Below are 16,375 nucleotides of genomic sequence, written 5' to 3'. Positions count from 1 at the left end.
TGCTTGTTCTAGGTCCCAAGAAACAAAGAGATCTTCTGTTGAATCTGACAATTAATCTTAATGGTTGTACAGTCGTCTCAAATAAAACTGTGAAGGACCTCGGCGTTACTCTGGACCCTGATCTCTCTTTTGAAGAACATATCAAGACCATTTCAAGGACAGCTTTTTTCCATCTACGAAACATTGCAAAAATCAGGAACTTTCTGTCCAAAAATGATGCAGAAAAATTAATCCATGCTTTTGTCACTTCCAGGTTAGACTACTGCAATGCTCTACTTTCCGGCTACCCGGATAAAGCACTGAATAAACTTCAGTTAGTGCTAAATACGGCTGCTAGAATCCTGACTAGAACCAAAAAATTTGATCATATTACTCCAGTGCTAGCCTCTCTACACTGGCTTCCTGTCAAAGCAAGGGCTGATTTCAAGGTTTTACTGCTAACCTACAAAGCATTACATGGGCTTGCTCCTATCTATCTCTCTGATTTGGTCCTGCCGTACATACCTACACGTACGCTACGGTCACAAGACGCAGGCCTCCTAATTGTCCCTAGAATTTTTAAGCAAACAGCTGGAGGCAGGGCTTTCTCCTATAAAGCTCCATTTTTATGGAACGGTCTGCCTACCCATGTCAGAGACGCAAACTCGGTCTCAACCTTTAAGTCTCTACTGAAGACTCATCTCTTCAGTGGGTCATATGATTGAGTGTAGTCTGGCCCAGGAGTGGGAGGGTGAACGGAAAGGCTCTGGAGCAACGAACCACCCTTGCTGTCTCTGCCTGGCCGGTTCCCCTCTTTCCACTGGGATTCTCTGCCTCTAACCCTATTACAGGGGCTGAGTCACTGGCTTTACTGGGGCTCTCTCATGCCGTCCCTGGAGGAGGTGCGTCACCTGAGTGGGTTGAGTCACTGATGTGGTCATCCTGTCTGGGTTGGCGCCCCCCCCCCCCCTTAAGTTGTGCCGTGGCGGAGGTCTTTGTGGGCTATACTCAGCCTTGTCTCAGGATGGTAAGTTGGTGGTTGAAGATATCCCTCTAGTGGTGTGGGGGCTGTGCTTTGGCAAAGTGGGTGGGGTTATATCCTTCCTGTTTGGCCCTGTCCGGGGGTGTCCTCGGAGTGGGCCACAGTGTCTCCTGACCCCTCCTGTCTCAGCCTCCAGTATTTATGCTGCAGTAGTTTATGTGTCGGGGGGCTAGGGTCAGTTTGTTATATCTGGAGTACTTCTCCTGTCCTATTCGGTGTCCTGTGTGAATCTAAGTGTGCGTTCTCTAATTCTCTCCTTCTCTCTTTCTCTCTCTCGGAGGACCTGAGCCCTAGGACCATGCCCCAGGACTACCTGACATGATGACTCCTTGCTGTCCCCAGTCCACCTGGCTGTGCTGCTGCTCCAGTTTCAACTGTTCTGCCTTATTATTATTCGACCATGCTGATCATTTATGAACATTTGAACATCTTGGCCATGTTCTGTTATAATCTCCACCCGGCACAGCCAGAAGAGGACTGGCCATCCCACATATGCTCTCTCTAATTCTCTCTTTCTTTCTCTCTCTCGGAGGACCTGAGCCCTAGGACCATGCCCCAGGAATACCTGACATGATGACTCCTTGCTGTCCCCAGTCCACCTGACTGTGCTGCTGCTCCAGTTTCAACTATTCTGCCTTATTATTATTCGACCATGCTGGTCATTTATGAACATTTGAACATCTTGACCATGTTTTGTTATAATCTCCACCCGGCACAGCCAGAAGAGGACTGGCCACCCCACATAGCCTGGTTCCTCTCTAGGTTTCTTCCTAGGTTTTGGCCTTTCTAGGGAGTTTTTCCTAGCCACCGTGCTTCTTCACCTGCATTGCTTGCTGTTTGGGGTTTTAGGCTGGGTTTCTGTACAGCACTTTGAGATATCAGCTGATGTACGAAGGGCTATATAAAATAAATTTGATTGATTTGATTTGAATTGGAGGTGTACCTGAGGATGTATTTCAAGGCCTACATTCAAACTCAGTGCTTCTTTGCTTGACATCATGGGAAAATGAAAAGAGATCAGCCAAGACCTCAGAAAAATAATTGTAGACCTCCACAAGTCTGGTTCATCCTTGGGAGCAATTTCCAAACGCCTGAAGGTACTACATTCATCTGTACAAACAATAGTAAGCAAGTATAAACACCATGGGACCACGCAGCTGTCATACCACTCAGGAAGGAGACGCGTTCTGTCTCCTAGAGATACTTTGGTGCGAAAAGTGCATATCAATCCCAGAACAACAGCAAAGGACCTTGTGAAGATGCTGGAGGAAACAGGTACCAAAGTATCTATATCCACAGGAAAACGAGTCCTATATCGACATAACCTGAAAGGCTGCTCAGCAAGGAAGAAGCCTCTGCTCCAAAACCGCCCTAAAAAAGCCAGACTATGGTTTGCAACTGCACATGGGGACAAAGATCGTACTTTTTGGAGAAATGTCCTCTGGTCTGATGAAACAAAAATAGAACTGTTTGGCCATAATGACCATCGTTACGTTTGGAGGAAAAGGGGGGGGGCTTGTAAGTCGAAGAACACCATCCCAACCGTGAAGCACGGGGGTGGCAACATCATGTTGTGGGGGTGCTTTGCTGCTAAACCCACTGTGTTTAAATCACAGACCAGCCAGCCCAGACTGGTAGCTAAACCCACTGTGTTTATATCACAGACCAGCCAGCCCAGACTGGTAGCTAAACCCACTGTGTTTAAATCACAGACCATCCAGCCCAGACTGGTAGCTAAACCCACTGTGTTTAAATCACAGACCAGTCAGGCCAGACTGGTAGCTAAACCCACTGTGTTTATATCACAGACCATCCAGCCCAGACTGGTAGCTAAACCCACTGTGTTTAAATCACAGACCATCCAGCCCAGACTGGTAGCTAAACCCACTGTGTTTATATCACAGACCATCCAGCCCAGACTGGTAGCTAAACCCACTGTGTTTATATCACAGACCAGCCAGCCCAGACTGGTAGCTAAACCCACTGTGTTTATATCACAGACCATCCAGCCCAGACTGGTAGCTAAACCCACTGTGTTTATATGCCAGCAGCATACCACCCTGGCCAGCAGCATACCACTCTGGCCAGCAGCATACCACCCTGGCCAGCAGCATACCACCCTGGCCAGCAGCATACCACCCTGGCCAGCAGCATACCACCCTGCAAACCACTGCTGGCTTGCTTCTGAAGCTAAGCAGGGTTGGTCCTGGTCAGTCCCTGGATGGAAGACCAGATGGTGTTGGAGGGCCAGTAGGACGCACTCTTTCCTCTGGTCTATCTTTTCATCCAAAAACACATATTTTTGACGTTTTTTCAAGGTCTTTTCAATGTCTTTTTCTCTGGGCTGGTTGGGTTGTGTAGTCAGCCTAGAAGGACGCTGTAGTCTCCTCGCCATACTGTTTGACTTTACTAGGTGTTCTCTGACAGGGCCAAGGCAAATGTAATCATCATTTGTAAACGCTTTAGCCAGCCCGCTAATATTCAACTGTAGACCTGTCACTCTCACTGTCCTTCCATTCTGTGGACCCCTCCTTCCATTCTGTAGACCCCTCCTTCCATTCTGTGGACCCCTCCTTCCATTCTGTAGACCCCTCCTTCCATTCTGTAGACCCCTCCTTCCATTCTGTAGACCCCTCCTTCCATTCTGTGGACCCCTCCTTTCATTCTGTGGACCCCTCCTTCCATTCTGTAGACCCCTCCTTCCATTCTGTGGACCCCTCCTTCCATTCTGTAGACCCCTCCTTCCATTCTGTAGACCCCTCCTTCCATTCTGTAGACCCCTCCTTCCATTCTGTGGACCCCTCCTTCCATTCTGTGGACCCCTCCTTCCATTCTGTGGACCCCTCCTTCCATTCTGTGGACCCCTCCTTCCATTCTGTGGACCCCTCCTTCCATTCTGTGGACCCCTCCTTCCATTCTGTGGACCCCTCCTTCCATTCTGTAGACCCCTCCTTCCATTCTGTGGACCCCTCCTTCCATTCTGTGGACCCCTCCTTCCATTCTGTAGACCCCTCCTTCCATTCTGTGGACCCCTCCTTCCATTCTGTAGACCCCTCCTTCCATTCTGTGGACCCCTCCTTCCATTCTGTGGACCTGACACTCTTCCTTTCTCACTTTCCCAGGAACTCATGCATCAACAACATTTCATAGTAACGGGCAGTAATTAATACATTTTTCGGGCCACAACACCATCAATCAGCTTCACCATAGCTTAATGAACGATGTTAGATGTGCTGTTAGGTGAGTGCTGGTAGACAGTGCTGCTGGCTGTGGCTTGTTGTAGTCTGTAGACTACAGTACCTCACCATTGGGAACAAACTGGTTGAATCAACGTTACATCATAAACAAAAAAGCAAATGTGACGTTGAATCAACGTGGAAAAATGATTTTGATGTGCAAAATAAAGTAATCAACTGTTTTTTTTCCCCTGGGTCACTGCTTATTTAAGATGTTCTTCAGTCAGTGGTTTGATGTGGATTCCTGTCCTCTCCCCTCCCAGGCAGATCACCATAGAAGAAGGAGAACAGCGGGCCAAGGAGCTCAGCGTCATGTTTATTGAGACCAGCGCCAAGACAGGCTACAACGTCAAACAGGTTAGTGTTTATTGAGACCAGCGTCAAGACAGATAACAACGTCAAACAGGTTAGTGTTTATTGAGACCAGCGCCAAGACAGCCAACAACGTCAAACATGTTAGTGTTTATTGAGACCAGCGCCAAGACAGGCTACAACGTCAAACAGGTTAGTGTTTATTGAGACCAGCGCCAAGACAGCCAACAACGTCAAACATGTTAGTGTTTATTGAGACCAGCGCCAAGACAGGCTACAACGTCAAACAGTTTAGTGTTTATTGAGACCAGCGCTACAACGTCAAACAGGTTAGTGTTTATTGAGACAAGCGCCAAGACAGATTACAACGTCAAACAGGTTAGTGTTTATTGAGACCAGCGCCAAGACAGGCAACAACGTCAAACAGGTTAGTGTTTATTGAGACCAGCGCCAAGACAGGCAACAACGTCAAACAGGTTAGTGTTTATTGAGACCAGCGCCAAGACAGGCTACAACGTCAAACAGGTTAGTGTTTATTGAGACCAGCGTCAAGACAGATAACAACGTCAAACAGGTTAGTGTTTATTGAGACCAGCGCCAAGACAGGCAACAACGTCAAACAGGTTAGTGTTTATTGAGACCAGCGCCAAGACAGGCTACAACGTCAAACAGTTTAGTGTTTATTGAGACCAGCGCTACAACGTCAAACAGGTTAGTGTTTATTGAGACAAGCGCCAAGACAGATTACAACGTCAAACAGGTTAGTGTTTATTGAGACCAGCGTCAAGACAGGCTACAACGTCAAACAGGTTAGTGTTTATTGAGACGAGCGCCAATCCAGGCAACAACGTCAAACAGGTTAGTGTTTATTGAGACCAGCGCCAAGACAGGCTACAACGTCAAACAGGTTAGTGTTTATTGAGACCAGCGCCAAGACAGATTACAACGTCAAACAGGTTAGTGTTTATTGAGACCAGCGCCAAGACAGGCTACAGCCGTGAATCTGCATGTCTGTATAATTTTCTTTCAGTGGCTCAGTCCCTCTGAGTGTTGACAACACTACATCTCTGTGTCGTATTTCTGCATGAATACACATATACTGATTATATCTGTCACTGTCAGTGTTGACAGGAAACGGTTCCGTGGCAGAGGGCACGACTGAGTCATTTTTCCCACGACTCACTTGTCCTTTGATTTATGAGTAATTAACAGTGACTAGTGTAAAGTGTTTGTAATCGAATATAGAAATGGGCTTTGGTTGGAATCAGGTCTATTACCACTAACTGCAGGAAGTCAGAGAGAGCAAGAAGTGAGATCGAGAGCGCTGGGTTGAGAGAGAGACGACCACTGCCTGATATCAATTAGTATCAATTGTACAAGGTTGTACCAATGGTCTATGAATGACACAGGCGAGCCAGCAGGGTTGACAGTGGGGTGTTTATCCTCTTTGTTTGATCAGTTATGCTCTGGTCCCTTTGTTCCATTAGTGGTCCTAAAGTAATGCAGAACAATGGGTCATGTGTTTGCCTCAGTGCTGGGTGACAACGTGGTTCCCTTCACAGACACAGTATACTGTTAGCTTGTCTTTATAAAACCCTTTATTAACTATGAGGGAGGGAGAGAGAGAGGGAGGGAGGGAGGGAGGGGGAGGGAGGGGGAGAGGGAGGGAGGGAGGGAGAGAGGGAGGGAGGGAGGGAGAGAGGGAGGGAGGGGGAGAGAGGGAGGGAGGGGGAGAGAGGGAGGGAGAGAGGGAGGGAGGGAGGGAGGGAGGGAGGGAGGGAGGGAGGGAGGGAGGGAGAGAGAGAGAACTTACTGGAAAACGTTGTTGTTACTGGGAAACATTATGTTGTATGTCCCCAATGGCACCCTATTCCTTATATAGTACACTACTATAGACCAGAACCCTATTCCCTATATAGTACACTACTATAGACCAGAACCCTATTCCCTATATAGTACACTACTATAGACCAGAACCCTATTCCCTATATAGTACACTACTATAGACCAGAACCCTATTCCCCTATATACAGTGCCTTGCGAAAGTATTCGGCCCCCTTGAACTTTGTGACCTTTTGCCACATTTCAGGCTTCAAACATAAAGATATAAAACTGTATTTTTTTGTGAAGAATCAACAACAAGTGGGACACAATCATGAAGTGGAACGACATTTATTGGATATTTCAAACTTTTTTAACAAATCAAAAACTGAAAAATTGGGCGTGCAAAATGATTCAGCCCCTTTACTTTCAGTGCAGCAAACTCTCTCCAGAAGTTCAGTGAGGATCTCTGAATGATCCAATGTTGACCTAAATGACTAATGATGATAAATACAATCCACCTGTGTGTAATCAAGTCTCTGTATAAATGCACCTGCACTATGATAGTCTCAGAAGTCTGTTAAAAGCGCAGAGAGCATCATGAAGAACAAGGAACACACCAGGCAGGTCCGAGATACTGTTGTGAAGAAGTTTAAAGCCGGATTTGGATACAAAAAGATTTCCCAAGCTTTAAACATCCCAAGGAGCACTGTGCAAGCGATAATATTGAAATGGAAGGAGTATCAGACCACTGCAAATCTACCAAGACCTGGCCGTCCCTCTAAACTTTCAGCTCATACAAGGAGAAGACTGATCAGAGATGCAGCCAAGAGGCCCATGATCACTCTGGATGAACTGCAGAGATCTACAGCTGAGGTGGGAGACTCTGTCCATAGGACAACAATCAGTCGTATATTGCACAAATCTGGCCTTTATGGAAGAGTGGCAAGAAGAAAGCCATTTCTTAAAGATATCCATAAAAGTGTTGTTTAAAGTTTGCCACAAGCCACCTGGGAGACACACCAAACATGTGGAAGAAGGTGCTCTGGTCAGATGAAACCAAAATTTAACTTTTTTGGCAACAATGCAAAACGTTATGTTTGGCGTAAAAGCAACACAGCTCATCACCCTGAACACACCATACCCACTGTCAAACATGGTGGTGGCAGCATCATGGTTTGGGCCTGCTTTTCTTCAGCAGGGACAGGGAAGATGGTTAAAATTGATGGGAAGATGGATGGAGCCAAATACAGGACCATTCTGGAAGAAAACCTGATGGAGTCTGCAAACGACCTGAGACTGGGACGGAGATTTGTCTTCCAACAAGACAATGATCCAAAACATAAAGCAAAATCTACAATGGAATGGTTCAAAAATAAACATATCCAGGTGTTAGAATGGCCAAGTCAAAGTCCAGACCTGAATCCAATCGAGAATCTGTGGAAAGAACTGAAAACTGCTGTTCACAAATGCTCTCCATCCAACCTCACTGAGCTCGAGCTGTTTTGCAAGGAGGAATGGGAAAACAATTCAGTCTCTCGATGTGCAAAACTGATAGAGACATACCCCAAGCAACTTACAGCTGTAATCGCAGCAAAAGGTGGCGCTACAAAGTATTAACTTAAGGGGGCTGAATAATTTTGCACGGCAAATTTTTCAGTTTTTGATTTGTTAAAAAAGTTTGAAATATCCAATAAATGTCGTTCCACTTCATGATTGTGTCCCACTTGTTGTTGATTCTTCACAAAAAAATACAGTTTTATATCTTTATGTTTGAAGCCTGAAATGTGGCAAAAGGTCGCAAAGTTCAAGGGGGCCGAATACTTTCACAAGGCACTGTAGTGCACTACTATAGACCAGAGCCCTATTCCCTATATAGTGCACTACTTTAGACCAGAGCCCTATTCCCTATATAGTGCACTACTTTAGACCAGAGCCCTATTCCCTATATAGTGCACTACTTTATACCAGAGCCCTATTCCCCTATATAGTGCACTACTTTAGACCAGAGCCCTATTCCCTGCATAGTGCACTACTTTAGACCAGAGCCCTATTCCCTGCATAGTGCACTACTTTAGACCAGAGCCCTATTCCCTGCATAGTGCACTACTTTAGACCAGAGCCCTATTCCTATATATGGTGCACTACTTTAGACCAGAGCCCTATTCCCCTATATGGTGCACTACTTTAGACCAGAGCCCTATTCCCTATATAGTGCACTACTTTAGACCAGAGCCCTATTCCCTGCATAGTGCACTACTTTAGACCAGAGCCCTATTCCCTGCATAGTGCACTACTTTAGACCAGATCCCTATTCCCTATATAGTGCACTACTATAGACCAGAGCCCTATTCCCTGCATAGTGCACTACTTTAGACCAGATCCCTATTCCCTATATAGTGCACTACTATAGACCAGAGCCCTATTCCCTGCATAGTGCACTACTTTTGAGCTCAAAGGGCTCTTCAGTTCTCTACCCCATTTAGACCAGGTGGACATTTAGACCAGGTGGACATTTAGACCAGGTGGACATTTAGACCAGGTGGACATTTAGACCAGGTGGACATTTAGACCGGGTGGACATTTAGACCGGGTGGACATTTAGACCTGGACATTTAGACTGGGTGGACATTTAGACCAGGTGGACATTTAGACCAGGTGGACATTTAGACCAGGTGGACATTTAGACCTGGACATTTAGACCTCAGCACTGTTGAGAAACACTTGAGAATGAGACCCTGGTGTCAATGGGCCTGGGAGTTCAGTTCAGCTCAGCACCGTTGAGAAACACTTGAGAATGAGACCCTGGTGTCAATGGGCCTGGGAGTTCAGTTCAGCTCAGCACCGTTGAGAAACACTTGAGAATGAGACCCTGGTGTCAATGGGCCTGGGAGTTCAGTTCAGCTCAGCACCGTTGAGAAACACTTGTCTTGAAACCGCAATTTACATAATTTTGTTGTTTTAGCATAAAAATATGACACGGTTGGTTCTCAGGGTTGGTTAACTCTACATGTTCTGGTGCTGCTCGTAAGATTTAACATCTTGATTGGGGACATTCTTATTGAGGAATGTATTTCTGGAATATTCTGTCGTGCTTGTATTTTTTTTTAAATGTATTTTTAATTTCATTGTATCTTGATTTGATTTTGGAAATAGATTTTTGTCTGATGAATTGTATATGCAGCGCTCCCTAGTGAATGAGACCCTGGTTTTCATAAAGGTCCAATAGAAATAGGAAATAGGAAATAGAATGCGATGATCCATCCCTCTTCCTCCTGTACTATGTTTCTCTGTAATTGGACTGGCAGTAGTCCCCAGAATGGCACCACAGAGAGGGTATGTCAACCTGGCTGTCCTCCAACCATCCGTCCAGTGTGACTGACTGACTGTGTGCGTGCTTTCTGCCTAACCCTGGCCCCAGTGCATGCTGGTAGCTTCCTGTCTGAGCGAGTTGATTGGGTCCACAGGTGAAGAGGGTGGATAGATGAGACACACTCTCTCTATTGGGGAGCGTATATGAGTCACAGTGTTCTGATTCTCTCCCCTCTCCCTCCCCCTCCCCCTCCCCCTCTCCCTCTCCCTCCGCCTCTGCCTCTGCCTCTCCCTCTCTCTCTCCCTCCCCCTCTCCCTCTCTCCCTCTCCCTCTCTCTCTCTCCCACTCCCTCTCCCTCTCTCCCTCCCCCTCTCTCCCTCCCCCTCTCTTCCTCCCCCTCTTCCTCCCCCTCTTCCTCTCCCTCTCCCTCTCTCTCTCCCTCCCCCTCTCCCTCTCTCCCTCTCCCTCTCTCTCTCTCCCACTCCCTCTCCCTCTCTCCCTCCCCCTCTCTCCCTCCCCCTCTCTTCCTCCCCCTCTTCCTCCCCCTCTTCCTCTCCCTCTCTCTCTCTCTCTCTCTCTCCCTCTCCCTCTCCCTCTCCCTCTCTCTCTCTCCCTCTCCCTCTCCCTCTCCCTCTCCTCCTCTCCCTCTCTCCCTCCCCCTCTCTCCCTCCCCCTCTCTCCCTCTCCCACTCCCTCTCCCTCTCTCTCTCTCCCACTCCCTCTCCCTCTCTCCCTCCCCCTCTCTTCCTCCCCCTCTTCCTCCCCCTCTTCCTCCCCCTCTTCCTCCCCCTCTTCCTCTCCCTCTCCCTCTCTCTCTCTCTCTCTCCCTCTCTCTGTCCCTCTCCCTCTCCCTCTCCCTCTCCCTCTTCTCCCTCCCCCTCTCTCCCTCTCCCACTCCCTCTCCCACTCCCTCTCCCACTCTCTCTCCCACTCCCACTCCCCCTCTCTTCCTCTCCCTCTCTCCCTCCCCCTCTTCCTCCCCTCTCTTCCTCCCCCTCTCCCACTCCCTCTCCCTCTCCCTCTCTCTCTCGCTCTCCCTCTCTCCCTCTCCCTCTCCCTTTCCCTCTCCCTCTCCCTCTCCCTCTCCCTCTCCTTCTGCCTCTCCCTCTGCCTCTGCCTCTGCCTCTGCCTCTGCCTCTGCATCTCCCTCTCCCTCTGCCTCTCCCTCCCCCTCTGCCTCTCCCTCCCCCTCTCCCTCTCCCTCTGCCTCTCCCTCCCCCTTTCCCTGTCCCTCTCTCTCTCCAGCTGTTTAGGCGTGTGGCGGCTGCCCTTCCTGGGATGGAGAGCATGCAGGAGACAAGCAAGGAGGGAAGTATCCTTTTACTGCACTTAGGCCTCAGCTCAACTCAAGGTAACAGTAATGGTTTATTTAGCAGTTCTGACTGCGTTGAAAAGGTTTTAAAAACAGGTTTAAAATGATTGTTTTTATTTTGCCTGAGAACATATCCTATTTACCATATTTGTTGGTCAGGTTGGGGAAGAATGTGTGTAAGATTGTAAGTACTTTAGGAACAGCCACCTAGTCTTTACTGAGGAGATTCACTCTGAATCAAATGTTGTTCTCTGAGACCGACCGGAACATGGTCCTGTTTACAAGGTAACATTAATACAGTAAATTACTACAATCAGACTCTGTAAATATTACATTGACATTTTTGTCATTTAGCAGACTCTCTTAGACGGCTAGCTGTGTTTGAGCTGTGGAGCCTGACAGGCTCTGTGTGGTCGGGTTGACAGGGTGCAGATGTAGGCGCTGCTGGGGTTCGGGAAGTAGCTTCGTCTCACCTCTCTAGAGAGTCTTACAGTAGTGAGTCATTTAGCAGACTCTCTTATCCAGAGAGACTTACAGTAGTGAGTCATTTAGCAGACTCTCTTATCCAGAGAGACTTACAGTAGTGAGTCATTTAGCAGACTCTCTTATCCAGAGAGACTTACAGTAGTGAGTCATTTAGCAGACTCTCTTATCCAGAGAGACTTACAGTAGAGAGTAATTTAACAGACTCTCTTATCCGGAGAGACTTACAGTAGAGAGTCATTTAACAGACTCTCTTATCCGGAGAGACTTACAGTAGTGAGTCATTTAGCAGACTCTCTTATCCAGAGAGACTTACAGTAGTGAGTCATTTAACAGACTCATGCTCTACTAACTGACTGAGCAACATGGACTAAGTGTCCTGAATGAAAAAGATTGTCAGGCTCAGGAAAAAACATATTGTTTCAACTAGGTTAACCTTAGTACTTGGCCTTTTTCTCAAACCTCTCCGTACTTTTTAAAATTATTTTATTTCACCTTTATTTAACCAGGTAGGCAAGTTGAGAACAAGTTCTCATTTACAATTGCGACCTGGCCAAGATAAAGCAACGCAGTTTGACACATACAACGACACAGAGTTACACATGGAGTAAAACAAACATACAGTCAATAATACAGTAGAAAAATAAGTCTATATACAATGTGAGCAAATGAGGTGAGATAAGGGTAAATACAATATAGCAAGTAAAACACTGGAATGGTAGATTTGCAATGGAAGACTGTGCAAAGTAGAGATAGAAATAATGGGGTGCAAAGGAGCAAAATAAATAAATAAATACAGTAGGGAAAGAGGTAGCTGTTTGGCCTAAATTATAGATGTTTTATTTTTTTATTTTTATTTCACCTTTATTTAACCAGGTAGGCTAGTTGAGAACAAGTTCTCATTTGCAACTGCGACCTGGCCAAGATAAGGCATAGCAGTGTGAACAGACAACACAGAGTTACACATGGAGTAAACAATTAACAAGTCAATAACACAGTAGAAAAAAGGGGAGTCTATATATACATTGTGTGCAAAAGGCATGAGAAGGTAGGCAAATAATTACAATTATGCAGATTAACACTGGAGTGATAAATGATCAGATGGTTATGTAAAGGTAGAGATAGAGATATTGGTGTGCAAAAGAGCAGAAAAATAAATAAATAAAAACAGTATGGGGATGAGGTAGGTGAAAATGGGTGGGCTATTTACCAATAGACTATGTACAGCTGCAGCGATCGGTTAGCTGCTCAGATAGCAGATGTTTGAAGTTGGTGAGGGAGATAAAAGTCTCCAGATGGGCTATGTACAGGTGCAGTAATCTGTGAGCTGCTCTGACAGCTGGTTCTTAAAGCTAGTGAGGGAGATAAGTGTTTACAGTTTCAGAGATTTTTTGTAGTTCGTTCCAGTCATTGGCAGTGAACCTCTCTGGTCTCCTGTCTGAAGCCCAAGGTTCTCCAGAAATACACTCTGAACAGTGGTGGAGCTCTAACTCTGTGTTCTTCTGGTCCTCGTCCAATTAGATGAGCTTGCTGCGTGACACGCTACTAGATGGCTAGCTGTGTTTGAGCTGTGGGGCCTGACAGGCTCTGTGTGGTCGTGTTGACAGGGTGAGGATGTCGGCAGCTGCTGGGGTTCGGGAAGTGGCTTCGTCTCACCTCGTCTCGGCTGGGCTGTGTGATTTAATGTAGTGACAGGAATCGTCCGCCATCAGTCATCAGTGAAGTCACGGCAGCGTGCTGCTGGGTCTGCATCCCAAATGGCACCCTAAACCCTTTATAGTGCACTATGGGCCCTGGTCCAAAGTAGTGCACTATCAAGGGAAGAGGGTGGCATTTAGGATTCAGACCCCTACAGCAGTCCCCTACATCAGGCAGGGAAAGGACATCAGTCCCCTACATCAGTCCCCTACATCAGTCCCCTACATCAGTCCCCTACATCAGGCAGGGAAAGGACATCAGTCCCCTACATCAGTCCCCTACATCAGTCCCCTACAGCAGTCCCCTACAGCAGTCCCCTACATCAGGCAGGGAAAGGACATCAGTCCCCTACAGCAGTCCCCTACAGCAGTCCCCTACATCAGGCAGGGAAAGGACATCAGTCCCCTACATCAGTCCCCTACATCAGTCCCCTACAGCAGTCCCCTACATCAGGCAGGGAAAGGACATCAGTCCCCTACATCAGTCCCCTACAGCAGTCCCCTACAGCAGTCCCCTACATCAGGCAGGGAAAGGACATCAGTCCCCTACATCAGTCCCCTACATCAGTCCCCTACAGCAGTCCCCTACATCAGGCAGGGAAAGGACATCAGTCCCCTACATCAGTCCCCTACAGCAGTCCCCTACATCAGGCAGGGAAAGGACATCAGTCCCCTACATCAGTCCCCTACAGCAGTCCCCTACATCAGGCAGGGAAAGGACATCAGTCCCCTACATCAGTCCCCTACAGCAGTCCCCTACATCAGGCAGGGAAAGGACATCAGTCCCCTACATCAGTCCCCTACATCAGTCCCCTACGTCCTTTCCCTGCCTGATGTAGGGGACTGATATCAGTCCCCTACATCAGTCCCCTACATCAGCCCCCTACATCAGCCCCCTACATCAGCCCCTTAAGCACAGTCCCCTACATCAGTCCCCTACATCAGGCAGGGAAAGGACATCAGTCCCCTACATCAGTCCCCTACATCATTCCCCTACATCAGTCCCCTACATCAGTCCCCTACACCAGCCCCTTCATCAGTCCCCTACACCAGTCCCCTACACCAGTCCCCTCCGTCAGCCCCTATACCAGTCCCCTCCGTCAGCCCCTACACCAGTCCCCTTCATCAGTCCCCTACACCAGTCCCCTACATCAGTCCCCTACACCAGTCCCCTACATCAGTCCCCTACACCAGTCCCCTACATCAGTCCCCTACACCAGACCCCTACACCAGTCCCCTCCGTCAGCCCCTATACCAGTCCCCTCCGTCAGCCCCTACACCAGTCCCCTTCATCAGTCCCCTACACCAGTCCCCTTCATCAGTCCCCTACACCAGTCCCCTACACCAGTCCCCTACACCAGCCCCTTCATCAGTCCCCTACACCAGTCCCCTACACCAGCCCCTTCATCAGTCCCCTACACCAGTCCCCTTCATCAGTCCCCTACACCAGTCCCCTACACCAGTCCCCTACACCAGCCCCTTCATCAGTCCCCTACACCAGTCCCCTACACCAGCCCCTTCATCAGTCCCCTACATCAGTCCCCTACATCAGTCCCCTACAGCAGTCCCCTACATCAGGCAGGGAAAGGACATCAGTCCCCTACATCAGTCCCCTACAGCAGTCCCCTACATCAGGCAGGGAAAGGACATCAGTCCCCTACATCAGTCCCCTACAGCAGTCCCCTACATCAGGCAGGGAAAGGACATCAGTCCCCTACATCAGTCCCCTACAGCAGTCCCCTACATCAGGCAGGGAAAGGACATCAGTCCCCTACATCAGTCCCCTACATCAGTCCCCTACGTCCTTTCCCTGCCTGATGTAGGGGACTGATATCAGTCCCCTACATCAGTCCCCTACATCAGCCCCCTACATCAGCCCCCTACATCAGCCCCTTAAGCACAGTCCCCTACATCAGTCCCCTACATCAGGCAGGGAAAGGACATCAGTCCCCTACATCAGTCCCCTACAGCAGTCCCCTACATCAGGCAGGGAAAGGACATCAGTCCCCTACATCAGTCCCCTACATCAGTCCCCTACGTCCTTTCCCTGCCTGATGTAGGGGACTGATATCAGTCCCCTACATCAGTCCCCTACATCAGCCCCCTACATCAGCCCCCTACATCAGCCCCTTAAGCACAGTCCCCTACATCAGTCCCCTACATCAGGCAGGGAAAGGACATCAGTCCCCTACATCAGTCCCCTACATCATTCCCCTACATCAGTCCCCTACATCAGTCCCCTACACCAGCCCCTTCATCAGTCCCCTACACCAGTCCCCTACACCAGTCCCCTCCGTCAGCCCCTATACCAGTCCCCTCCGTCAGCCCCTACACCAGTCCCCTTCATCAGTCCCCTACACCAGTCCCCTACATCAGTCCCCTACACCAGTCCCCTACATCAGTCCCCTACACCAGTCCCCTACATCAGTCCCCTACACCAGTCCCCTACATCAGTCCCCTACACCAGACCCCTACACCAGTCCCCTCCGTCAGCCCCTATACCAGTCCCCTCCGTCAGCCCCTATACCAGTCCCCTCCGTCAGCCCCTACACCAGTCCCCTTCATCAGTCCCCTACACCAGTCCCCTACATCAGTCCCCTACACCAGTCCCCTACATCAGTCCCCTACACCAGTCCCCTACATCAGTCCCCTACACCAGACCCCTACACCAGTCCCCTCCGTCAGCCCCTATACCAGTCCCCTCCGTCAGCCCCTACACCAGTCCCCTTCATCAGTCCCCTTCATCAGTCCCCTTCATCAGTCCCCTACACCAGTCCCCTACACCAGTCCCCTACACCAGCCCCTTCATCAGTCCCCTACACCAGTCCCCTACACCAGCCCCTTCATCAGTCCCCTACACCAGTCCCCTACACCAGTCCCCTACATCAGAACTCAACCAGAAGTCTAATATAATTCAGCAGAGGATTTTATGCAAAGTGACTTACAGTTATGCATGCATACATTTTCGTATATGGGTGATCCCAGCAGAAATAAAAACCCACAATCCTGGATTATACAAGCACCATGTTCTACCAACTGAACTACAGAGGACCATGCTCTACTAACTGAACTACAGAGGACCATGCTCTACCAACTGAACTACAGAGGACCTGGAGCCATGCTCTACCAACTGAACTACAGAGGACCTGGAGCCATGTTCTACCAACTGAAGTACAGAGG

General features: G+C 48.6%; 1 protein-coding gene across 5 annotated transcripts in view; it reads left to right on the top strand.

Moving 5' to 3' along the window:
• The window catches only part of LOC110524898 (ras-related protein Rab-6B), a 178,433-nt gene that overhangs the window by 125,392 nt on the left and 36,666 nt on the right, over positions 1–16,375 (top strand). For all 5 annotated transcript variants that reach the window (XM_090233558.1, XM_036982647.2, XM_036982599.2 and 2 more), the window contains exons 6-7: positions 4,521–4,614; positions 10,949–11,015. In XM_090233558.1, coding sequence (XP_090089684.1) covers positions 4,521–4,614; positions 10,949–11,015 — 161 coding nt within the window. The remainder of the gene's footprint in view (positions 1–4,520; positions 4,615–10,948; positions 11,016–16,375) is intronic.

The sequence above is a fragment of the Oncorhynchus mykiss genome, chromosome 1, assembly GCF_057628025.1.
Source record: "Oncorhynchus mykiss isolate SJ-2025 chromosome 1, ASM5762802v1, whole genome shotgun sequence".
Taxonomy (NCBI): Eukaryota; Metazoa; Chordata; class Actinopteri; order Salmoniformes; family Salmonidae; genus Oncorhynchus; species Oncorhynchus mykiss.
This window is presented reverse-complemented; position numbering and strand designations above follow the sequence as displayed.